The sequence below is a fragment of the Venustampulla echinocandica genome (genome assembly GCF_003357145.1).
Source record: "Venustampulla echinocandica strain BP 5553 chromosome Unknown scaffold_5, whole genome shotgun sequence".
Taxonomy (NCBI): Eukaryota; Fungi; Ascomycota; class Leotiomycetes; order Helotiales; family Pleuroascaceae; genus Venustampulla; species Venustampulla echinocandica.
Window position 1 is genome coordinate 47,778 of NW_022474210.1, and position 24,389 is coordinate 72,166.

Below are 24,389 nucleotides of genomic sequence, written 5' to 3' on the forward strand. Positions count from 1 at the left end.
GGGGGGGGGGAGGTCAGTCGCCCTCGTGGCGATGGGGCAGTAGTATGTCCTATACTATGTCCTGTACTGTGTACAAAGCACTATGAAGGCGGCGACTCGACCGGGTATGTCGACGGTTGCCGAAAGCCCCGGAACTGAGCACACAAGATTTACGCTAGCAGCTGGTATGACAGCCTGGTAAATAGGGCCTGGCCTGGCCGTGCGGTGCTAGTGTAGGGCTCACTCGCTCGACTCCGTGCGGGTACTGTAGTAGTAGTAGTAGTAGTAGTGGTGGTAGTAGTACCTAGGTACTCGAGGACCCGGACACTCGATGTACGTACGTACGTACGGACAGGACGGGTCGAGTATGGAGCGTAGGTGTTTGTTCGCAGAACAGTCCGACACCGACGGCGTCGATCGACCACTGGCGGGTGTCCTGGTATCCTGGGGAGGCGTTGCGTTCGCGTTGGCTGGTGGCAGCTTCCTACAACTCTAGCGCTCTCCAAGCTCAACAGTCCTCCTGCCCACCGTCCAAGTGCGTGCAGCGGCCGCTTGACGGTCACCACAAATCTAATTCTCGCTCGCCCACGACACTAAATTTGTGTAGACGCAAGCGTTGCAGGTCTAGGTGCCTAGTGCAAGAGTTAATCTTCCACTAACTGCGTAATCTGGACCCTGTCTGCCGATCAATTAGATCCTGCGCGGTGGGCTAGTTGTCTGGCAGGTGAAGCTTGTTCTGGCGTGGGACTATGTCAATGATTCCAGATATCTCTCTTTGCCTCGCGCCGAGATCTCGATGACGACGTCAAGGAGCCGACAATGCGACGTGAGATGGCAGCTCAAACTCTATTTCAATTACCAGATAAGCGGAGCAACAAGGGGAGGACGTGTTCGGAGTTGGGCGAAATAGAAGGATATTTTCAGCGTCTCGCGCAAAACAATGCTCTACTCGAGGACGGGGTGCGCGAAGATATCAATTGGGTCTCCAGAGGAGAAATGAGCGTCGGCTTCCCAACTTCCCTTCGATCTACTGGTCGCTGTCTAATCTTTTGTGCCCCCGCGGTACTGTAGCACACCCGGGCGCAGGGAGCAAGTGTTTGCGGAAGATGGATGAGAAGCGGAATAATAAAGCACGCGAGGTGCTGCGGTGTCGAGTTCCTGGGCGATAGCGCGACTATGTCGAGGCGAGGAATCTGTTCGCCGTTTGACTTGGGGCCCGCGGCGATGATGGTGAAAGGCGGGGCGGGAATGAGGGGGCTAGACACGACGCGCCTGTCAATCTCGCAGTGGTGGTGGTGGTGGTGGTGGTGTGTGTGGGAGTAGTGGGAGTGGTAGTGGTGATGGGGGATGGCCGATCTCTTGGAAGAGAATCGCTTTGTGCGTAGTCAAAGCACGAACGTCGGTAGGTACTTCGTACCGTAGCTGCGATATCGACGGAGTCTAGTCTAGTCTACTTCTGGGGGGCGCGAATAACGGCCACGAAGCTGATCAAAAACCTCACGAATAGGTATCCTTCGTCCTGGCAAAAGACGTGGTTTGCTCGTGGCGGAGGTGAAACTTCACTTCGTTTCAAGCACGGTCGGGGTAATTGGAGCGGACTGAATTCAGCAGGGCGGGCGAGCGGGTGCGCTGGAGGATGGGGAAGCCCGAGGCACGATTATTATTACTCCGTGGAAGGGCGGTGACACAGCGACGCGCGAGGTGCGATTATGGTCGATGTTGTCGATGATCGATGATGATGATGATGATGTGGGGGAGAGGAATAATTTGAACAGAGGCTAATGTGCCGCTAAACTGCACCGCCAGCTAGCGCCCACCACACCACACCCACAGCACACGCCAGCGACACCGACAGGCGGGCTCGGAAAGTTCCCTTAGCCAGCAGCAGCAGCAGCAGCAGCGTAGGACCAAGCACCAAGACCCAAGCACGAAGTACTCCTACCCTACTCTACAGTACCAAGCAGTGGGCAAATCCTTCCAGCAGCGGATACAGAGTCGACCTCAATCTCAGTGAAAGGAAGCCGCGGGGGGGGGGGCGGCGATGAGGGAGTCGGTGAGGGGGTCGGCCGACGGGCCATTGCACAGGGCGGTGGAGTACTATGGGGCTCTTCGCCCTCGCACTCGAGCAATAATACTATAATCTATACCTCCAGTGCTGTTCGTACAGTACCGTATGTACTGTACCTGCTGGACCATACGAAGTACATGTACCTACGATAGGGAGAAGAAAAGCCCTAGTCCTGCAGGCCACGCTCCCGGGGCCGTTACGGGGTGCTGTAGCTTGCTCGACTTGCGACTTGGGGCGACGCTTGCGTAGGCGACCCAAAGGCACGGGAAGGACTATGATCTGGAGGCACAGCACTAAGGAAGCGCACCACGCCTCCTGCTGCAGAAAGTCCCATATATCAACAATAATTGCATTGCTTAGCAGTTTTCTTCTTCTTGTTATGGTTATTGTTATTGTTACGGAGTGTTTATTCCAGCCGTTGCGCTTGTGCTGGACGGACGACTACCACAGTGCCGTACAGTACACTACCACTACTACTACAACTACCACCATCACCTCCAATCCCACCGACTACCGAAAGCGCTCAGGATAGCCCCGGCCCACTCGAGGGCCCTTCGGTTTACTCGATGGGAACAGTGGGGGTTGGCGACCGGCATCAAAAATGTGGGCATGTGCGTGGGCATGGCCTCTCTCCTCTTCTCTCCTCTCACCGCATCTGTCTGTGAGGACAGGGCCCGCTTTGCCGAGGGCAACAATTTATTCCTGGACAGTGGGCAGTGGCTCCTGAACGAACGCTGGACGGAGATACGGCGGATTTGAGAAGGCAGGTTTGGCCGGGGGGGGCTCCTGGAGGCTGGAATGCGTGGTTCGCCGTTCTCCTGGGATGGGGCCTGGGATTCGAGCAAGACTCGCGAAGGGGGCGCCAGGTCGAGGCGGGGACGGACGCATGGCGAGTGGTCGTGATCGTGGCTTCATACGAGAAGCACAGATTGCTTGATGCAGCATAGCATTAGCACATTCTTGCCCAGGGGCCCACGATCAAACGACTGGGAGGGAGAGCGAGAGCCAGAGTGAGACTGCGTGGAGGCTTCTGGCTCCTGGCTCCTGGCGGCGGCGGAACGAGTGGCTGCACCCAGAAAAACAGGGAACCTTCAGCACAGTTCAGTTCAGATCAGCCTGACCGTCTGCTGAAATGTGAAAATGTTTGAATTTCGGATGAGGACGGCATTCATATCGCCAGGGGCCGAGTCATGACTTTCTTTCCGTTCGCATCACGAGCCATGCTGATACAGGGATGGGGAATGCAGAAATAATAAAAATTCCCGACGGCGAAAGCAGTGTGCTACATACAGTATCTGCACCGCGAACGCTGGCAAAGGCAGATAATCATTTCAGCGCCACCTTAGATGTGCATGCATACTGTACCAAGGGGGCCCCTTTTGTTTTTTGTTTTTGTGAGGACCGATCTTCTACTCGATCACTGCCGGCGACGGGCTTCCTGGGGTCTATTGTCTTTTCCCTGGAATACGCCATAAGCGATTCTTGAGATACGTTGAAGAGCTGCTGGTGAGAAGTGAGTGAGTGAGGAGAGGGCCTGAGTGATACGAAGCAAGTTGATGAGCTGCCAGCCGAGTGACCCGAGTCAGAAAAGCCACATCAACAGGACCTCCTCAGGGCTTAGCAGATCCGACCCAAAACCGGACACACCGTTTTTAGGTAACCGAATGCTCTGCCTGGGATTCTAATTTTCCGGCAGAGACACCGAAAAGGTTTGGGGCCTTCGTTGGATAGGTACTACTGGATGTCCATGTGAAAGAAAATATGACAGCTCTCTCGACGCTGGAGATCTCCTTTGCTGTTCTTCGTGCGTGCGTGGACATGGACGTGGGTGGTAATGCTTTTGCCACCAGTTGCCCAAGCAGCAGGGCTTCTGGAAGGTCTTGTTAAGACGGAGTAATGGGCAGGACCGTCGACCTGCTGCTTTGAGCTGTGATACGCCTACGCCTCCACCCAACAAGCCTGGAATATTAATTAGCAATCACAGAAGATGTCTCTTCTCCTGGCTAGCTCGTGGCTCCCAGCGCCACAACCCCATAACTTGTCTTCTTCCGCAATGGTCTATGGTCCTCCTCACCAGGACCAGGACCAGGGGAACGAACTTACATGTACAGTACTTACCACGCGGAACTAGTCACATTATTAGATCGCTGGAGGGAAGTTCGTTCCAATCCGACCCCACCACGATCGACGAACTACACGTACCGTACCACTCTTTTCCATTTCAAGTTCTCCATACATCTGTACGAACCACTCCGTACTCCGTGAGCTGAAGATGCGTTTCGATCCGGGCGGCAAATAATGGGCCTTGACAGCTGACCAGCCGCACCAACCATTGGGCCGGTGGCTTACTCAATGCGGGTACGAGGATATCAAAAATTAAGATTTGGAGGGGAGAGCGAGTCGCGATTTGTGCCTGATTGGGGTTCTTCACCGCACCGCATGTCTATCTCGGCAAATCGGGCTTTTGCAGATCTGGCCGGACTCCGTGCGGTGCAGCCAGAATCGTCACCTCATCATAATGGTGATTTTGTTATGGCACCTTGGCTTTTCCTGTCAGAAAAGGGTCCACATATTTCCAAGAGTGGGAGGTTCCTGATGAGATGGGGACCAGGGGTTGTCGACTCGGTCGGTGGGCGTTTGATACGATTTCCAGTACGTATACTTACTACAGTACGAACCCGTTGCCGTCTGTCCCCGGCGCACTACTCGAATGCTTCGGTGACACCATCTTATTTAGTGCTGGATCAATAATGGACGTCTTTGGTGGCGACTGGACTAAAAGCACGCGCAGTAGCTCTCCCGCCACAGCGGTTTGTGGGAATCTGGAGGAGCCTTGCTCCCTCGCCAGCTGATATTTGGGGGCCACTGAGCGGTGAGTGGTGAGATTTCGCCCCTAACTAAAATATAGGATCAAGAGGGATCGCGAATGCCACGCGGCGCAGGGGCTGGACAAGGGCTCGATTTTACGTCGGTGTTTGTTAGGGGCGATCCACGAACCGCGATCGCGAGGGCCATGCTCAGGGACGGTGTTCTCGACTAATAATAATACTTCGTACAACGGAACAATAATACAGGATCCAGCAAGGCTTGGAACGAGTCGGGGTCGGCGAACAGACCTACCAGCTAGCTTCTAGGCATAGCAAGACGGGGCACCTGTGGATTCTGAATGGCATCGAGGATATAGCCAACGGCGAAAAGACCCGTATCGCGACAGACCACATACGGGGTATAAACGTGTGGACAGGCAGCAGTTGCAAGGGCAAAAAGAAGGTGGAAAGGGAGGAAGGTCCGAAAGCTCCCTCCCCATCATCCCAGTCTCAAGTTTCAGGGGCTCGTGAGACATTTACTCAGTACTTACAGGATTAGCCGAGCCCTGGGAGTTTCTAGTGGAGCAAACGAAGCACTGTGCAAAGTACTGCTCCGCCCACCAATTACCACAGCACCCCGTAGACGCTGTCCAGGAGGAATGCTACAGAGGGGTTCTTGGCTTGGTACATCGAACCTTGAAGGTTTAACGCAATCGAATTCGATGGGTAGGCACAAGAGTAGGCATGACTTACTCCGTCCGGTGTGCGAATTGAAGCCGGGGACGGGTCCTGCATCTTCACGATGCTGGATGTTTCCGGACACTCCTGGCTACGCCTCCACGTCACATGGTCACATCGGGACTCAACTAAATTTTAAGGTTTAGTCCTTCGTGAAGCCAAGACTTCTATGAGATGCGGAGTAACAGTGTCCTAGGTGGTCGCCGGCATGACTTCACGCCTCGCCGCTTCCAAGGCAGCCGCTTCTTGGACCGCTCCCTAAGCATGGCCTGCACAATCAATCGAGGCTAGGATAGGCTTTGAATAGGCATCCTTAATGCTGCTAACTGCGGAAACTAAAAGGATCAGCGACATCTATTAATGCTCTGCGGAGACCAAGATCTCTTGCGAATGCTCGGGGTGTTTGTGCGTGTTGTTGAAACTTGAACGGCGACCACTACTTCCAACATCTTTCGCCGGCCGATTCCATACTCCCCTTTAGCCCAGGAACCTGGAACCTCTCGAATCAATCACGTTTTACCCTGGGCAGTGTCCCAGCCCCCTCGCGTGGCGCAGACTCCGGACTCCATATGTTTCCCAATCGCGGCCGGGGGAGAATTATTCCGCCCTGCTACACCCCTCATCTGCCAAGGACGAAGTACTCGCTGTGTTGCTGTAGGTACCTAGGTACTCTGTAAGCATGAAATAGCGTTGTTGCGAATCAGGAGTGGAGCGTGCCTCCCTGGCTCTTGCTACTCGATTACCTGCTGCCATTATTGCATGCCCAACACGGCGAACTTGTCCGTGCACAATTGGCGCAATTAGCTCTCACTGGCTCCGGGTAGAGCTCGATCATACTTGAGTACGGCTGCAATTATGGACATGTTGCCATGCTGGTACTGTCCTACGTATGGAAGTGGGGAATCTGTGCCATCTGAGCGTGAGCTCTACGAAAGGAAAACCAGCCGGCTTACTATGATTTAACCCTTTACGGAAATTGTATCAATCTGAGTTAAATGCCTTTACTCCGTAGACGGCCCCGCGCATGGGCCACTTCGTCCAGCCAAAGACCCTTATAATCGAATCTAAAATAGACCTAGAGGCCCCCAAATGTGTCCCGCCATGCCAGTGTATAGGATCCATGAGATTCCCAGAGAGGGTGGCACCATATGGATGGACATCTTGAATCTTGTAGTTTCAACTCGAAATTACAAAGTTCGAAATTTTAATAATATCACTTGATCAAGTTCTTCGAACCAGGCCTAAGATCCCAGGTGAGCATCACAGAGTTATAATGCTCGGATTAACCTTATTTGATATTTAGTACCAAACTTGTCGATTCCTCTCAAGACAAGCAAGCGAGATATAGAATAACCTAATGTTGGCAACATACATCTATTATGAGCAAGTGTTCTCCTACTGTATCTATGGAACCCATATATAGATTTCCATAATGCCCGTGTTAGTAGCATATGAGGAATGACTATCTGCGTCCCAATCAAAAAAATTGATATGACATGTGTAGTGCCTTCGCCGCCGCTAGCTACTATTTTTAGACTCCGTAAAGTATGGTAGAAGTCTACGAGGGCGCTGGAATAGGGGGGTGTTTATAATTATATATTCATAACTGGTATTCTCTAAACAGTACTCCTAGCTCTAGGCTAGACGTGATACAAGCAAACTATTGGTATCTAGCAGCAGTGCCTACCTCCCCAAACAGCCGTGTACAACTATAAGAGCCACTATCATTACTTTATTACAAGTGTTGGCCTATATATAATAACAAACGGGCTGTTGTATTGTTGCTCCCAGGCAAGTTCATAGAACCACCAATAGACCCAAGCATCCCCCGAACCAAGTCCAGCCCCTGTTACTTTGTACTCTGTAAAGTTCAAGAAAGGCCAGTTTCCTGCTGGCCACCAGTAGATGGAATTAGTCGGATCCGTCTAGTGTATTTATATTGGGTTTAATTGCTCCATTTGAAGACGACCGTGGACGCAAAACTGCATATTCGCTGGAAAGGCTTCGGCATGGCACTGTTTGTTATACTCCAAACTATCATCCTTTTGCTATTTTATACCTTGCAATTGCCACTTGACAATTAATGGTTAATAAAATTTTAATTTACCCAAAGATGATATCGAAATAGAGCCCTGATAGTATTTAATCGCGGCTTTAAACCAGCCGGTTCGAGTACTAGGTAACAAGCAGGTACTTTGAATAACTAGGTGATCTTCCTGACCGGTTTACGGATACACTGTTCGAATAGAGCACTCGATTTCTGCGGATATAAGCCCACCTCGAACAAAAATCAATGCTAGTTGGGTGGATTTTAAGGTTTTCAGTCTGTTGTGCAGAATTTGGGCATTGAAATTGCAGGATAGTGCCAGAGGGTTCTGAGGAGCCTGGAAAATGTAGAGAAATATCGGGGCCGTAAAGTTAGTTTCAGGCCGAGGGGAAGTACACGATACTTTGTAGTGTCAAGGTGCCATAAGTATAATATGTCAATAATATAAATGTCCTTGGGCTTTGTTTAGGGGCCTTTTTTCCATTGATGGCACTTATGCCTTACTACAACAGGAAACCGTAGACAGAATCAACTGCTTTGAATCACCTCGCGCCACACGCTTTATACAATGGAAATAAAGAGGCATCTTGGTACTTGCGAAACTGCTAACTAAAGATATTATTCCGCAAAGTGTTTAAAATTTTAAAGCTAGAGTTTGGCTTAATTGAATATAGAAGTAGTTTTCCGACCGGTAAAACCAAAGCATATTAATGAATTACCCCCAATATGCTCCCGAAACCTATGGTATAGTATGTAGAGCTAAGTATGAAAGATGAGCTGCTAATCAACATGTTGCTACTCTGGTGACATAGTACGGTGCACAGTAGATAATCAAAAATAAACTAATTCTGAAGACCTAGGGAGGCAAGTTGAACCTACGGTTAGTTTGCTGACGAAATAGAAAGGTCGGTTGATTATTGACACACTAGTCTCCGCAGGAAATAAGCATATTGAGACATCAGGTATGAGTTACATCTGGCGAAACACTATGTAAATACAAGAGATGATAGCGTGGTAGCCAAAATACATACTATTTACGCCCTAAAAGTTCATTTCCTACTCATGTGGACAATGGAAGCTAAGTGGGTAGAAGCTAGTGATATGAAAACACTCGCTCGGCTGTCTTTGAAGTTGTGGAAATGAAGTGATTTGATAGCATAGGATAGTCGAATGGACCACGTAAAGTAAATAAGTATGTAGAGGAAAATATCCGTAGACTATGCTATCGCGGGTTTGAGTAATAGCTGACGTGGAAATTTGTTACCAGCGTAGCTAACTTGCAAATAATACACCATACGCCCGATATACAACCGAGTAAGTGTCTGCTCTTTCGCATCATATCTCTTCTAAGGCATCAAGGATGGAAAGCACATGTGAAATAGTTGGCCCAAAGGTGAACTGGGAAGCGGTCATTATAGAAGTTGTCGCAGTTATAGTATCGGCCCCACTCATCCTACATGTTAACTACTTGGGGTACCACCTCTTGCCTAGGATACAATTTGCTGGACGACGCGGAATTGCACTCCAGCAACTCGGTACGTCCGGTGCTCCTCAGCCAGCCGCTCAGCATGCCCCTGAGCCAACAATTCAAGCAAACCCTCAAGTAGTCCGTTAGCTAGGCCGTGCATAAATTTCCTGGGTAGCTAGCTTTTCAAGTAGCCCCCTATAGGGACCTAAGAGGCCCAAGATTTGTTGCTTACTTTGAACTTGAGGGTGAGAGGTGTTGTCATACGGAAGCGATTGGTAAGCTAGACTGCATTCACCGAACAAAGGATTTAATGGAATAGAAAGTAACGCTGACCGCAAAGTGCTAGCTTGCTCAAAGAGGTTATTCAGACATCGCCCTGCTGTATCTCAATCACAACTGGCAGATTGAGTTTGCCGCAATCATGAAACTAATACACAGTATCTTCGCTAACACAAAAAGCCTGGCTTTTTTTACTACTCCACTCTTCAAAGCATTCAAAAATGAAGAGCTTTTATGCCATATGGACTGTCTTGGGGGTGTTTACACTTTTGGTTCTGGTGGTCGGATATATCATCAAGAAAATATTCCAGCACCTGCCAGAGGTTGAACTTGCTGCACACCCAGGCTCGCAACCAATTCCTCAGGCAGACTTGAACCCATGCACACAGTGGCCCACCTAACAAGACAAAGGGAGCCGTGAAAGGTCGCGGTGTTTTCTTAATAGTACGTTGGGCTGGTGGGGGGACTCGATTGTCTGACATTAATAGCCAGAGAATTCAATACTGCTTAACTCAGCACCTGTCATGGTGCCAACCTGTCCTTGTTGGAGACCGAGCGAGCCGTCTGAGATTTGGGGGCGATCTGTAAGCCGTCGAGGGATTGGAATTGCCTTTCGACAGCAAGCTAGTCGCTCCAATTTTCACTCTAAGGTTTGAATAGTCTCAGCATATGAGCCTGATTCATCCGACATTGCCATCCTCTTCGACTTCAAGCATAAACCCTGGACTCCAGTACTCCCATTCTTTGCACTGCTTATCCACCCAGAGCATACTCTCGGAAACGAGATCATCAATAGCTGTCTTTGCTCTCGCTCTCGGCCATTTCAGATTCAATGTAAGCATTGACAAGCTGACGTAGCCGAGCAATTGGGCTGCCTCTAGTACGGCACTCTGATCGGTGTTGAGTTCCTTGGGAATGGAGCGGATGTAAAGCTTATGGCCAACCGTGAGAGTGGAATATGAGGATCCAAGTGGCTTGAGAGTATTCACAGCACGCAGGATATCATCACTAGATAACATTAGCATCAATCATTGACTTCGAAGTCGGAATATGTGTACTCTGTGATTTCCGATGCACCTTCCATTCGCGTACTCATAATCCGGTCTCCGACCTCCTTGACGCCAATAAGTCCGCCATTCTCCTCCCTCGTAGCACCGCAGACTTCCACAACTCTCACCGCAAGCTCGAAATAGAAGTCATTCACACTCCCGCCAAGCATTTGAGCCCAAAAGCTGCCTCCACCATCCTTGCCATCAGCACCACTGCTACTTGCAAGAGGATCTACACCAATAGCTGCACACATGCGAGCAAATTCAGCTCGAAAACTGGGGTTGGACCGTATATCTTTGGCGTGTGTCTGAGCAAACTGCTGGAGGAGGGACCGAAAGACGGAGAGTTGTGTAGCGAGAGAACTGGAGTGCGAGCTTCTGAGATTATTGCCATGAGAAGCATACTGGGCTGATGTTATCCGCGATCGATCGAAGGCTGCGAGACCTACTCCTTTTCGCGACATTTTTCTCGGTTTGGTTATTGTGTCGGATTTTGCATATACTGGCAGATGGAAAGTACATACCTGTAGCTCGATGGTGGTATCTCGAAGCACGTGAGGGATAGGGGTGACATGGACATGGCCAGGCTAGCCCATATCGGGGCTAGTGTTTTCTGCAAGCGAATTTGACCGCACATTTCGAGGATTTCGCGAAAGACCTCAGAGAAGAAGACCCGATCCCATTTAACGACAAAACACCGCCCAAAGGTATAGTGACCCAAGTGAATCGTCAAACGCAATAGAAACTGACCTGCCGAGAAACCCAGCACCCAAGATGGCGTCCACACAATCTGTCCAGTGCTTCGGAAAGAAGAAGACCGCGACCGCAGTCGCTCACTGCAAGGTGCGTCCGATGACAGAGCAGGACAGGACAATCCCACGATGAAATACTAACATAATGGAAAAGGCCGGTAAAGGGCTCGTCAAGGTCAATGGAAAGCCTCTCAACCTCGTCCAACCCGAGATCCTACGATTCAAGGTCTACGAACCCCTCCTAGTTGTTGGCCTCGACAAGTTCGCCAATGTCGATATCCGCGTCCGGGTCACCGGTGGTGGACACACATCTCAGATCTATGCCATCCGTCAAGCCATCTCGAAGTCGATTGTTGCCTACTACCAAAAATTCGTCGATGAGCACTCCAAGAACACACTGAAGCAGGCACTTGTCCAGTACGACCGAACACTGTTGGTTGCGGATAATAGACGGTGTGAGCCAAAGAAGTTTGGAGGTACGTTTTGCTACCCTGTTGCTGTTTGCAATGATACTGATATGTGTAACAGGTCCCGGAGCCAGAGCCAGATACCAGAAGTCGTACCGTTAAGGATGGTGGATTGTGCTGGGTTGCGCTTGGGAGAGTGGTTTCTGCTGCATTTGCAATGGACGGGATATGCTATTTGCTGCTTGTAGGGTTTCTAAGCAGATAAAATGCAAAATTCTTTCGGCACACATAAATGGAGTTCACAATTCAAGATGGATGATGGACCTCAGTTCTACGGAGCCCTGATGTGATACAAGAGGCTGTCTGCAGCGAGCGCTTTTGGTGCCATTGGAATTTGGATAGCAACCTGAGGATTGGAAGAGTTTGGAGTCTGGCTCTTGCAGAGAGGTAACAATCCGTGAATTCATTGATATTTCTTTCTCGAGCCCAAACACTAATACGCCTTATGATACATCCTTTTTAACCAGGACGCCACCCCAGCCCTCTAGTCTACCTAGCAGTATTTTCCAGGATAGTTTTCATCATCTCATTGCCCACCTTCGTTGCATCTGCAAATCTAGGCTCAAAGAACTTCTGCGTGCTCTGAAAGCGATCCTTCCAGGACTCAAAATCCCCAAATGTAACACAATCAGACCAGCCTCTAGCAGCGAACGTAAACTCTAAATCATCTGACCGGAAAGTGTCGTCTTCAAGTGCAACGCGAATGACTTCATCCAGCAGGGTTGGTTTACGGAACAAGTATTCTGTCACACCAAGCCAGAGGCGGAATAATGGCGTGGAGCATATCATGTGGTCGTAAGGGACGATACCCAACTGCGACCAACAATCCACCATTGCCAGTAGACTCAAATGGTTATTCGGTACAGGCTTCTCGGGCTTTTTGCCCAGCGAAAAGCGATCCAGAACCTCGTCCTTGAGAAGCAGCTCGCCTTCCCATTTTTGGTCGCCGAAGACCGCAGCACCTGCTTTCTTGATCCTCCTCTCGAGCTCCTTACGATGCCCGCCAAGCATCAGCTTGTATAAGTCTGTAACAGACTGTGCATATTGACGAATCTGTTTTTTGGCATAAGGATTGAGGATGGCAAGCCCTGCGTACACGTGCCATTTCTGGGAATAGATTCTCAATGTTAGGTTTATCTTCACGTTTTCAATGCCGCCAACATAGCGGTCAATTTCCCAAGGAAATTGAGAGTTGGCATGCCAGGCTTTCCCCATACTGAGGAAGGCGGCGTGGGTCACAGCCTGCGTGTCTGCTGTAATCTTGTCATGTTGTGCGGCCGAGAGGTGGACGTGAGTTGAGCCCAGGCAGGAAAGAGCGTATTCAACCTTGTCGAAGTTCTCTTGGGAAGCTCGGTGTTTAATCATGACCTAAGAGGGCCGTTGTCAGCTTGACTTTGTCTCCTAAAACACATATATATCTCACCAATGGCTGGCCACGAGGATCAACGCTTGGGCCATGAAGGGAGTGGCAAGAAACAATGTCGACATCCTCAGGGAGATGTTTTTCGAAGGCCGAAATCTCTGGAGCCTTGCACGAAGTTTGGCCACCAACTATAGCATGTTGTTTTGTAGCTGCCAGAAGGTCAGAAGGAATTTTAGAAGGATGGCTCTGGCCTCAAATCAATTCATACATGGTCCGTAGAGTGCAACAACTTTATCAATCGACGCCGCCTCCACGCTATAGATGATGTAGTCGCTTGCCCGGGAAACAAGATGTCCATTTGGGAATATTTTTATTTGCTTCTATGAATTTCTCAGCACTTGGTGCAAGACTATGCTATGTACAGGTGTTTACTCTATTTGCAAATTCCTCACACAGGCTCTGGTATTTCTCCTCTGTGTCACAAGCATTGACCCTGAACGAAACGAATCAGTCACTGTTGGTAGATATCTCGAATGACCTGAAGAATTCCCTGTTAGCATATAATACTCGAAGAGAGTGATAAGAAGCCCGTGAGGAGTGGGTATGTATGTCAGACAAAATAAAATAAGGTAGCTGAGATTTTTCATCATAGAAAGCCAGCCGCCGAACTTGGTACAATAACAGTAGACAAGCCAGCTGAAGGCGATACTCGAGCCAAATGCACTCAAGTCATCATGTAGGGGAGAAGGGAAGGTTAGAGGAAATATTGCTTACCATGAGGGAGTTTGTGCGCAGCAGCCAAGGTTCAAACGGGCCACTTTACCTCCATCCAGCATCGCTGAGCCTCCGAGCATACATCTTCCCCATATCGCCCATCCCAATGATGCCAATGGCGAATCCATTCATGGTCTTAGCAAGGTCTTTGGGAGCCATCATTGCTTCCGATCAGTCAAGAAGACCTTGGAATTCAACGACTACAACGTCAACCTAAACCTCTGAAGGCTCTTCATGAGAATGAAGAACGAGATTTCATCAGTGCGACATGTTCTTGGAGAAAATTGGGATTGAGAACGAAGAGGAAAGAAGTTTCCAGGTCGACAAAAATTTCCTTTTCAAGCGAACAAAGGTCTCAGATGGCGCTAGTGTTTTTCTGCGCTTATCCCAATTCGGACTTAGCTCACCCACACACGAATTTCACCAATAATTCTCAACTTTCCAAGACGAGACGACGAAGTTCGACATTCCCACAGAACCAACAGAAAATCGCCCAAAATGGCCCCAAAGAAGACCACACGTCCCGCTCAGGAGAACATCTCCCTTGGACCTCAAGTCCGAGAGGGTTAGTGCATCCTATTCCCAAAACCAAATCCTAGGTTAGAGACTGACCCCGCCAGGTGAACTTGTCTTTGGTGTCGCGCGTATCTTCGCATCATTCAATGATACCTTCGTCCATGTCACCGATCTCAGGTCCGTACACCCTTGAAGAATCTTGGAGGAATTTTGGAAATATATGAAATACAAGTGGAATGGTTCATGGGCTGACTTTCTGGGTGATTCCAGTGGCCGCGAAACCATCACTCGTGTCACCGGCGGCATGAAGGTCAAGGCAGACCGTGATGAGTCCTCCCCATACGCTGCTATGTTGGCCGCCCAAGATGTCGCTGTTCGATGCAAGGAATTGGGCATCAATGCTCTCCACATCAAGATTCGCGCCACTGGAGGTAAGCTTCCCAAGGAATTCTTTTTATAGCCGCGGGATGTTAATGAATTGCCTACAGGAAATGGCACCAAGACCCCAGGCCCAGGTGCTCAATCCGCTCTTCGTGCCCTTGCTCGTTCCGGAATGAAGATTGGTAGGATTGAGGATGTTACACCTACCCCATCCGATTCCACCCGCCGGAAGGGAGGCCGCCGTGGTCGTCGTCTCTAGATTGCTGGTTTTATGGAGGCTTGCTTGGCTATCTGGCTGGGTTTTACTGTGGGAATCGAAACGACGCGGAGGACGGCATTAATCGCCCGGGCTCCAAGCTTACTCACATTATGGCTTCTACTGCAGCAGTAGCAATTGATATATCTGCCAACATTTTTTTGATTCTGGTGCCATGAGTTTCTACATGTACAAACATTATCTCAAGGGCCCCTGGTACTGTCTGTGTGCGCTCGTCCATGCTCAGACGGTCGGCCTACAAGAGAAGCCAACCCTGATATGACTTGCTTCCGCCAACGCCCTGCGAATATGAACGCCCCTCGTGAATTCCAGGCCATGTAGACGCTAGACCATGTAGATGATCCATCATTGCTGACCATAGCCTTGCCATCGTGATGTCGTGCTTCATTATGCTCATTATGATGTTCGTGACTACTGGGATGAACTTGGGTCGAAAGAGAGTCGAAAGAAAGTCGAATGAAAATCGAAAGAAAGCTGAAAGTAAGTCGGGGGAAAGTCGAAAGAGTAAGAGCGTCTAATGACTGATTGTTGCACTTGCTGAGACTTTAAAGTTGACAAACTTGGGTAGAAGATTAAAGGACTACCTTCAACGTCTTATTAGAACCAGCGCGTCTCTTGCCTTTTTTACCTAATCGCAACCCAGCAGATTAGACGACAAAATCAGAAATTAATAAGATCTTTTTCGCGACCGTCCTCATCCAACTCCACTACCACCGGCGCGTACTCACCTCTCTCGCCATCCAGGTACTCCGACAGTTCGGTCTCAACCCATTGTCCGTCTTCGGTTTGATAACCTGAGGACCAAACATAATTCCCCCGAAGATCCCAACCCCACTTCCAAAGCCACGATTCAAGTTCCTCAAAGGAACTTCCAACTGCAGTCTGATCCATAGTAAGATTGGTGCCCCTCTCCAGTAACATCTCATTAAGGCGGGATTTGAATGTGGTCAAGATCTTCTTCAGCTCTTGAGGTAGATTGGGGTCGTGGTCGAGGATGCTTCCTTCAAGGCATTCGTCGTCGTAGATGAACTGGGCATGAATGGCTTCGATGAATTTCTTGAAGAATGCAGGCGCTTGCAGAACGAGGTTGAAGGCGCGGAAAACCAGCTTTACCACATGAGCCCATTGTTCCATGCATGCTACATTGCCCAGTAACATTCCCGTCGCGTAGCAGAATTGTACCTCTCCAGTGACCTCGTTGTGGTCGTCATGGTTACAGTTAAAACAAATGGTCCTCAAGATGTGGTTGGTCGAGTCCAATGCCTCTTCAGTGCGAACTCGGCCAACCGATTCCCCGGAGAATGTTTGCTTGTACTGAGGAAATGTGAAATTAAGTACCTCATACTGGTAGTCGTGAATGGAATAGCTCGCGCCGTTGCTCAATGGAGTCTTATGCATATGATCGTGGGCCGAAGAGACCTGCCATTCGTTCCATTCCTTACAGCCGGTGATGCGGTTGAGCAACGCCCCTGTGATGGAAGATGTCAAGCGATACCAGAGGTTGGGGTCTCGGATGGTGGCATTTGGTGTCGTTGAGCGTTTCCTAGTGGTGGTAGTCGTAGTTGGGGCAGGGCCAGGTAGCAGGTAGGACCGCAGCCTATCAAAGATCTCCGGCAAGCCTTCCTTTTGAATGCGTCGCTCAGCCTTGCTGATCTCGTCGGCCAGAATCCCATCCTCCTTGTCCCATCGCCGGACGTGGATCTCTCCAAAATCATCTGAGCCACGCCTGGCAGTGACCAACCAGAAGCCATTTCGAAGGGAAGTTGTGTTCGACCCGCCCCATACGAAATGAACACCTGCAGGAATATCTTTGATGCCATCAAAACGTTCCTTGGCATTGACAGTAAGGGCCACAGTATCATAGCCAATGAGAGAACCACCGGGGACGTCGCGGACAATGACTACATCGCCACCAGACTTCAAGCATTCATGATATGGGCCATCCTTTGGGTGGCGGTTGTGGGAAGGCGAATGAACGCGAAGTGTTCCTAACGGATAGCTGCCCACCGCATGCACGCTTTGCACAGATTTAATGGAGCTGATGGAATGCTCGGATGATGACTTCGTCAAGGAGCGTTTTTTAACAGCTTGGATGTTGTTGTTGGAGATAGAGTCAGCACGTGACTGTCCATGCGACTCCCCTTCACTTTCACCCTGGCGATTATCAGCGAGCACACAGGCGATCGCTGGCTGGTTGGCGAAATCAAGACTCTCATTGGACTTGATTGAGAGCTGTCGGCTGAGCGCCGAAGCCTGATCCTTTGTAGTAGAAGGATGTCTTTGAATGGCGATCTGGTTTTGCATAAAGGTCGGGTTGTGGTTACCGAGCTCACTGTCGCTCTGTGACGCGCCTCCAGCCTGCGCAAGGGGGGTGACCGTGAAGCCTTCGTCGGTGCTAATGGGACTGCAGGAGCCGCGAGGGCCAGTGGGGTTATTGTCTGCAGGGTGTGCCATGATGAGCGAGCTGCAAGATACAGCAAGTGCTTGGTGTTGTGTTGTGTGGTGAGCTTGGTGTGCTCTTGGGAGCTTGAGAACTTGTATTTACTCCATCTCCTTGTTTTTCAGATTCGAAGTTGATGGCGTTGTTGACCTCGTTTACTAGTGTCGGAGTCACGTTTTTCCGATGCCTGATTTCCAGCAGCCCTGAGGGGATTCTACGGGCGCTGGACACTCTCGAACAAGATGCTCAACGGTAGTTCACTGGAGACTCTGGCTGTGTGAGAAACTGCCTCTGCTGGAAGAACTGCCGTAACGAAATGTATGTTAAAGGGAAGTACCGTACATAGGGCTTTAGACTGTGCAATTTGGCAGCATCCTATCCATAGCATACGGGCACGAACAAGACAGGATATGGCGGTGGTGTTTCGCCAGGACTGAAGCTTGTATTTTATATTGAGCAGCCATACTTGCAACAGGTTCTCGGTCGCGCTTACTCATGAAGTGCCACTGGAGCCACAGGCAGGGCCCGCTGGTTGGACAGCACGGGTTTACCCCACAGTGGGCTGGACGTCCGTGCTTCTTCTCCCTTGTTTGAATTGAAGATCATCTCTCCTCCGTCCTGTGGCTTTAGAATCCATACGTCCTTTTTACCTTGTCCAGCTTATTTGTTTGTCCGTCGGGCGGACAACCGCAGCGGCACTCTCATTATTATCGGGTTATCGTGGCACGGCACGCTCTCAGAGGGATAGCACTACTGCCACGACTTTCTGAATGGCAATGGGCCCCTTGGATAACCCGCAAAGGCCCATGGAAGCAGACGCTGCTGGCACTGGCAGCGGTAACGGCAAAGGGCAGATTGCACAGTCTACAAGACAAAATACGGAAACCAATGCGGAGACTGGTGAGGATGCTTGGGACGAAAAACGGCTGGAGGAAGCCATGGCCAGGTTGAAAGACATGCATATTCAGGTCAGTGGCTACTCTGGCTCTTGAGATCCGGTGAACTTGTTGATTGACAGGAAGCCAGCTACGCAATTTGCGAACTACTATCCCACGACTCCTCGCCCCTCTGACCACGAAGCAACCCTCGCGTATGCAATCCCCCCTCTTCAGAGAAAGACTCCTTATATTATATGACTGTGAGAATGATCCTGATGGTGATCTATTATTATAGCCGAAGCCTTGTTCCGTGAATTCTCCAAGTCCGCCAGCACTGCCACCCAAGAAGTGCAGCAATTCCGCAAGTTGATGGCCCAAGAGGAGACTGGAAAGGTGTTGGAACATGCCAGAAAGAGCCGTTCTGAGAATCCGAATGATATTAAGCCATGGAAGGCGACGGACCACCCCGACTGGCTTACTAGGGATGAATAGAGGCGTTCGTCGACAATGGACTTATTGAGTCTACGAGGGCAACGTGGGAAGGAGTGTTGGGCGTTTACAGGACGCAGGCGTATCGGGGCATTCCATTTATTGGCGGCGTTACACATATAGACTACATATACTTGGTTAGAAGATTGGAATGGATTGGCGTTCTTGAGAGATACTTGGATCCAATCTTTAGGATAAGGCAAGCGCCACATGCCACTGTACCTCATAGTTGGCTGATTATATTTAAAATGCAATAGTATGAATTCCGGCTCTGGATTCCAATGAAATAGGAGAGCAGTTGAGGAGCCTTAGAAATTCTTGCAGCCCCTCAACCCTTTTCGGATCCGCCGTCGCTCAAAGTAAAGAAATACTGCATGGGTGGCTGGGAGCGCTTCTGCAGCAATTAGCACCACTTCGCACATGCACTCACTCGATGCATAGGAGTGAAAAGAACACCCGAACGAGTAATTGTGTAAGGTATCCCGCTCTCATTGGCGTGGATCATAAGAGTATTGTTATAGTAATACTACGATACTACGTACAGGACTCGCTATGCTGATGTATTTTATTAGATTTGCTGGGACGATGTCACTCCAACCCGGTTCCCGGATGCAGCAATGACTCATTCCACACAAGGCGCACAAAGAAAATAGGATGAAGATGGTATAAATCCTTATCATTTACCCAACTCCCCAATTATTTGGTAGTGGGCGATTAATTCACCTGGTTGCTTGACTATTTGGTTTGTTCTCCGCAAGTTGCAGCCGTTGTTCTCGAAAAACCCTAACATCTCGCTTAACCCCTCTGTTTCGCCGCCCTTGTCGCGCTTCAAATCTACAAAATAGTGGGACAGGACAATATTTTCCAACACACCCGCACCGCTTGACCGACACAACCCACGTCTGGCAACCAAACCCACCGAGATCGCAAAGTAGCCGCCAAGATGTCTTCTCGATTCTTCCACGGTGACAGCTCCAGCGATAGCAGCTCCTCCGACGAGGAGGAGCTGTACCCTGAGGAGGAGGAAGCAAAGGAAGCCTCTTCTTCCGAAGACGAGGATGAGGACGGGGACTCGGATGACGATGACGACTCCTCTTCCAGCGACGATGACGATGGGGAGAAGAAGAGTGGCGCCAGCAAGTTCTTGCGAGAAGCAGATTCGGAGAGTGAAGATAGCAGCGACGAGGACCGAGCCAAGGTCGTGAAGAGCGCCAAAGATAAACGCGTGGAAGAAATAGAGGGTACCGTGAAGGCAATCGAAAACGGCCAAAAGATCAATGACTGGGTTTCTATTTCCACAGGTATGCATGGTTGGATAACGATATTCGTGCATCAGCTACTAATCTTTATGACCAGAATTCGACAAGCTTAACCGTCAAGTAGTCAAGCTTGTTCAGTCGGGCAACACACCGAAAATTTACGTCAAGACTATCGCTGAATTGGAGGACTTCATGAATGAGGCCATTGCTAAGCAGAAGGTCTCGACGAAGAAGATGAATGCAACCAACGCGCGAGGCCTAAATGCTGTAAAACAACGCATCAAGAAGAACAATAAGGATTATCAGAAGGATATCGATGCCTACAGGGCCGACAAAGATGATTTCATGGAGTCTGATGAAGAGGAAGAAGTCGTGGTACCAAAGGCCAAAGCCTCCAAGGGCCCGGCAGTGCCAACTCTAGAACTCCGCGACGATGAAGGCTTCTCGACCGTTGGCAAGGGCGGCCGAACATTGCAATTTACGCCCGAGAGCATCCTGAAGCATCTTAGGACAATAATGGAGTCTCGAGGGAAGAAGAACACCGACAGGGCCGAGCAGATAAAGATTATGGAGAAGCTTTTTGAAGTCGCCACAACCCCTTATCAACAAGTGCGAGTTCTCTTAACCCTGATTTCGACAAGATTCGACCTGACCACCGGAGTTCAAACATTCATGTCTCAAGAGCAATGGAAGGCTGCGGAGCAGGAGATCGGAACCTTGCTCAAAGTCCTCGAGTCAAACAGGAACCTGGTCGTTGTCGAGAATGCCGAGGAGTGGGAGGATGATGAGAAGGCTCCGGCAATCGTGGATGGCCAGAAGTTCAAGATCCCTGGAAGTGTCGTATCTTATGTGGAGAGACTGGATGATGAACTCACTCGATCGCTTCAACACATTGATCCTCATACTGCTGAGTATATTGATCGGCTTTCCGACGAGGGCGCTCTTTACAACAATATTGTTCGGACCCAGCTTTATACGGAAAACCTTCGTCAAGACGAAAGTTTGGAGGTTCCTCAAGATAGTGTAAACCGTATCGTCATGAGAAGGTTGGAACATGTGTATTTCAAGGTGAGTTATATAATGCTCGGCGATCTCGTTCTGTAGCTAACGTATCTTTAGCCATCCGCAGTTGTGAAGATCCTTGAAGAGAATTGCTGGAAGGCAATCCCCGCTGGCCTTGATTCCGTCATCACTCCCCGAGATCAAGTTGCTGATGCCACTGCTCTCGTCAACGTTCTGTGCAATTATCTGTTTACTAACAGTGAGGGCATTATACGCGCAAGAGCCATGCTTTGCCAGATCTACTTCCTTGCCTTGCATGACAATTATTACAAGGCTCGGGATATGATGTTGATGTCCCATTTGCAAGAAACGATCAATGCATTCGACGTCCACAGCCAAATTTTATTCAACCGAACACTTGTGCAGGTTGGTCTCTGTGCTTTCCGCGCAGGTCTTGTTTACGAAGCTCAAACTACACTACAAGAAATCTGCGGAAGTGGACGACAAAAGGAGTTGCTTGCTCAAGGTGTTATGATTCAACGATACAACCAAGTTTCGCCTGAACAAGAGCGTCTCGAACGCCAACGACAACTTCCTTTCCATATGCACATCAACCTTGAACTTCTCGAATGTGTGTACCTCACCTGTAGTATGCTTCTTGAGATCCCACTTCTTGCCCAAACCGGCTCGTCGCCCGACATTAAGAAGCGGGTCATTAGCAAGACGTACAGACGTATGCTAGAGTATCACGAGCGCCAGATCTTTACCGGTCCGCCCGAGAACACCCGAGATCATGTCATGCAAGCATCGAAGGCACTGGCAGCTGGCGAGTGGAAGAAGGCAACCGAATTCATCCACTCCATCAAGATCTGGGAACTCATGGCCCAATCCGATTCGATCAAGGCCATGCTCTCAGAGCAGATCCAAGAGGAAGGCTTGCGAACATATCTCTTCACCTACGCTCCCTATTACGATACTCTCGCCGTTGCTACCCTGTCCTCCATGTTCGAGTTATCCGATCGAAAAGTTGCCGCCATTGTCAGCAAGATGATTAGCCACGAGGAGCTTGCGGCCGCGCTTGATCAGGTCAATGCTTCTATCATCTTCAGAAAGGGTGTTGAGTTAAGTAGACTACAGAGTCTCGCATTGACTTTAAGCGACAAGGCAAGTGGTCTTATCGAGAGCAACGAGCGAACGCTTGAGACAAGAACACAAGGCATGGCAAATGCATTTGAGCGACAAGGTGGAAGAGGTGGCCGGGGTGGAAATAGAGGAGGCCAACGCGGTGGCCGAGGCGGTGGTCGGGGTGGAGGATCCGGTGCTCCAAGACAAGCTGGAGGTACGCAATTCACTGGGGGTGCATTGGGTGCCGCGGTGCGAGCTTAGATTGTGACGTTATTGCATTGGGATGGTTTGTTACGGGGCTGCGTCTGGTCTTCAGGCGTTGCATAAAAGCTTTAAAAAGGCTTTAGTTTGTGATTTTACATGATAGTGAAAGGATAATGAAGCTTGTCACCAACCCTTAGGATTACCCGCCCTGAGTGAAACCGTGTCGTTCGTCGTACGCTCCATCTCATCCATGGCATTCTACTTCTCGTTGCAACTTCTCTCATATTTTCGAGTTATGCATATCATGTCGCCATCCTAAAGCTCAGCCGATTTCAGGAAATCTTGAAAGGAGATGCAGCGGTGCTACTTATATACGCCCGCAACTCAGGAGATGTATAGAACAATTACAAACCTTGCTACAGAATCTTTTCCCTCGGGAACTGAAAATTATTCTCCCCTGAAAAGCCACTTAATAATTTTGACGCTGCTAGGCACCTGGGGGGCTGAGTTCGAGCGAGGGGTTTCGAAGCGGATATGATCCTACAGCTCAGCACATCAGTAGAAAAATAAAAGAAGTGTCGTAGCAAAAATACGCGCCTTTGAAGATTAGCGCGCATGTGAGATTTTTTTCTACTTCCGGGTTGATTTGAACTTTCACTTTATTTGTACATCACGAAATACACAACATTTATCCAAGGCTATTTAGGAGTAATATCTTTGTATTCTGGTACATCTAAGCACTACCGAGCCCCGAGAACTCCTATTTACAATTCAACATTAAGCCGACAGTAAGAAACCGAGGGCTTAAAACGCCTTTACTAATGCAGGATATTAAATGGTCGTGTGTACTTTACAGAAAACCGCCCTATAACTTCGAGGTAATTTCAGGTCGAGTAACACTGACTTGAATAAGTCCATTCGGACTGGATTGAGGAGCATAAACCTCGGCGTCCTTGCCAGTATTCTTCAGGCCCCGGTGCCAGCTCAGATCTAGCGAAGATTCCATTAGTAAACCGGTTTTTTCAAAAGCTGGTAGAGGGTGGGGCTCAACCTACCAATTTCAAAGTAATGCTTGTTGGGCAACGAATAATCGACTACCTTGACCAGAGGGGCAGCTTCCAAGATCGACTTGCCCATCTTGAACATGACATTCTGCACAGATGGACTGGACTCTTCGGCGAAAGTCTTCATCGTGATATTTCTCGCATCTTCGAATGCCTTATCGAATTTCGGGGCATTCTCCTTGACGGCGTCCAAAGTCGGGAACGCCTCCCACGACCAAGTACAGTCGACATCTGTGCTCAAGATGCGATCCCAGGTTTCGGGCAGCGTGGTGTATTCATCTCTGACGAACCCGTGGAATTGGGAGCCGGTGCTCTTCAACACCAGCAATCCCGCAATCCCGCTGCGTATGTTGATGCCTTCGCCCCTGGTGACAACCGTCTCGACCTTGCGAGTCTCGTTCCCATCGCGGTAGAACGAGTGCGGATGTGGCTTTCCGTCGATCGTCATCCGTGCCCATCGATGTGTTACGATCTTGACGTTAGCAGTGGTGATGTGTGGGTAGGTTTGGATAAAATGAGTGCCGACGGTGCTGGCGAAGAGTTCGGGAGGGGTCACTGGGTGCTCTTTGGCCTTGATGTAGATGGTGTTCTTTATGGAATCGGTAGCTACGACCACGCTATTATCGCCTTGTGTGTATCTGCAAGGAGAGCGGATATGTTAGAGAGGGTCTCGAGTGAGGGGCAATATCAGGAAACATACGATGTCTCGATTTCACCCTCAAGGAGGACGCAGACAGTCATCTCCGTGACGGTCTGCACGCCGGTGGTAGGATCTCTCTCGACTTTGTGCACCCGGACATTCTCCTTGCCATAACGGGCGGAAGCTACGGATGCCATTGTATTGCGGGGGGGTGGATTCGCAATGGGATAGAATGGAGGCCGTGACACAGAATTATATAGCTGAGAGTGATGCCAGGAGGATCAAGGGGATGGTTGTGGTTATGGTTGTAGTCGTCGGGGGGG

General features: G+C 49.7%; 8 protein-coding genes across 8 annotated transcripts; 4 read left to right on the plus strand and 4 right to left on the minus strand.

Annotated features, from left to right (window-relative positions):
• Nucleotides 1-10,066: 10,066 nt before the first annotated feature.
• BP5553_06913 (Vacuolar-sorting protein SNF8) lies at nucleotides 10,067-10,899 on the minus strand (the record flags this gene model as incomplete). Its single annotated transcript, XM_032015536.1, has 2 exons — nucleotides 10,067-10,394; nucleotides 10,445-10,899. The coding sequence occupies 2 exons, from the start codon at nucleotides 10,897-10,899 to the stop codon at nucleotides 10,067-10,069; spliced, it is 783 nt and encodes a 260-aa protein (XP_031867805.1).
• A 310-nt stretch (nucleotides 10,900-11,209) lies between these two features.
• BP5553_06914 (putative 40S ribosomal protein S16) lies at nucleotides 11,210-11,756 on the plus strand (the record flags this gene model as incomplete). Its single annotated transcript, XM_032015537.1, has 3 exons — nucleotides 11,210-11,278; nucleotides 11,342-11,663; nucleotides 11,716-11,756. The coding sequence occupies 3 exons, from the start codon at nucleotides 11,210-11,212 to the stop codon at nucleotides 11,754-11,756; spliced, it is 432 nt and encodes a 143-aa protein (XP_031867806.1).
• A 387-nt stretch (nucleotides 11,757-12,143) lies between these two features.
• On the minus strand, nucleotides 12,144-13,950 carry BP5553_06915 (Uncharacterized protein; the record flags this gene model as incomplete). The annotated part of the gene is made up of 5 exons (XM_032015538.1): nucleotides 12,144-13,022; nucleotides 13,078-13,226; nucleotides 13,286-13,397; nucleotides 13,450-13,510; nucleotides 13,841-13,950. 5 exons carry the CDS (start codon nucleotides 13,948-13,950, stop codon nucleotides 12,144-12,146), a joined length of 1,311 nt encoding a protein of 436 aa, XP_031867807.1.
• A 339-nt stretch (nucleotides 13,951-14,289) lies between these two features.
• On the plus strand, nucleotides 14,290-14,947 carry BP5553_06916 (putative CRP-2 40S ribosomal protein S14; the record flags this gene model as incomplete). Its single annotated transcript, XM_032015539.1, has 4 exons — nucleotides 14,290-14,356; nucleotides 14,412-14,484; nucleotides 14,578-14,738; nucleotides 14,796-14,947. 4 exons carry the CDS (start codon nucleotides 14,290-14,292, stop codon nucleotides 14,945-14,947), a joined length of 453 nt encoding a protein of 150 aa, XP_031867808.1.
• A 678-nt stretch (nucleotides 14,948-15,625) lies between these two features.
• On the minus strand, nucleotides 15,626-17,419 carry BP5553_06917 (Uncharacterized protein; the record flags this gene model as incomplete). Its single annotated transcript, XM_032015540.1, has 1 exon — nucleotides 15,626-17,419. One exon carries the CDS (start codon nucleotides 17,417-17,419, stop codon nucleotides 15,626-15,628), a length of 1,794 nt encoding a protein of 597 aa, XP_031867809.1.
• Nucleotides 17,420-18,175: 756 nt separating this feature from the next.
• Nucleotides 18,176-18,775, plus strand: BP5553_06918 (Uncharacterized protein; the record flags this gene model as incomplete). Its single annotated transcript, XM_032015541.1, has 3 exons — nucleotides 18,176-18,373; nucleotides 18,432-18,495; nucleotides 18,579-18,775. 3 exons carry the CDS (start codon nucleotides 18,176-18,178, stop codon nucleotides 18,773-18,775), a joined length of 459 nt encoding a protein of 152 aa, XP_031867810.1.
• A 940-nt stretch (nucleotides 18,776-19,715) lies between these two features.
• On the plus strand, nucleotides 19,716-22,419 carry BP5553_06919 (Eukaryotic translation initiation factor 3 subunit C; the record flags this gene model as incomplete). The annotated part of the gene is made up of 3 exons (XM_032015542.1): nucleotides 19,716-20,073; nucleotides 20,129-21,099; nucleotides 21,151-22,419. 3 exons carry the CDS (start codon nucleotides 19,716-19,718, stop codon nucleotides 22,417-22,419), a joined length of 2,598 nt encoding a protein of 865 aa, XP_031867811.1.
• Nucleotides 22,420-23,227: 808 nt separating this feature from the next.
• BP5553_06920 (Uricase) lies at nucleotides 23,228-24,263 on the minus strand (the record flags this gene model as incomplete). The annotated part of the gene is made up of 3 exons (XM_032015543.1): nucleotides 23,228-23,352; nucleotides 23,418-24,064; nucleotides 24,127-24,263. The coding sequence occupies 3 exons, from the start codon at nucleotides 24,261-24,263 to the stop codon at nucleotides 23,228-23,230; spliced, it is 909 nt and encodes a 302-aa protein (XP_031867812.1).
• Between the last annotated feature and the right edge of the window lie 126 nt (nucleotides 24,264-24,389).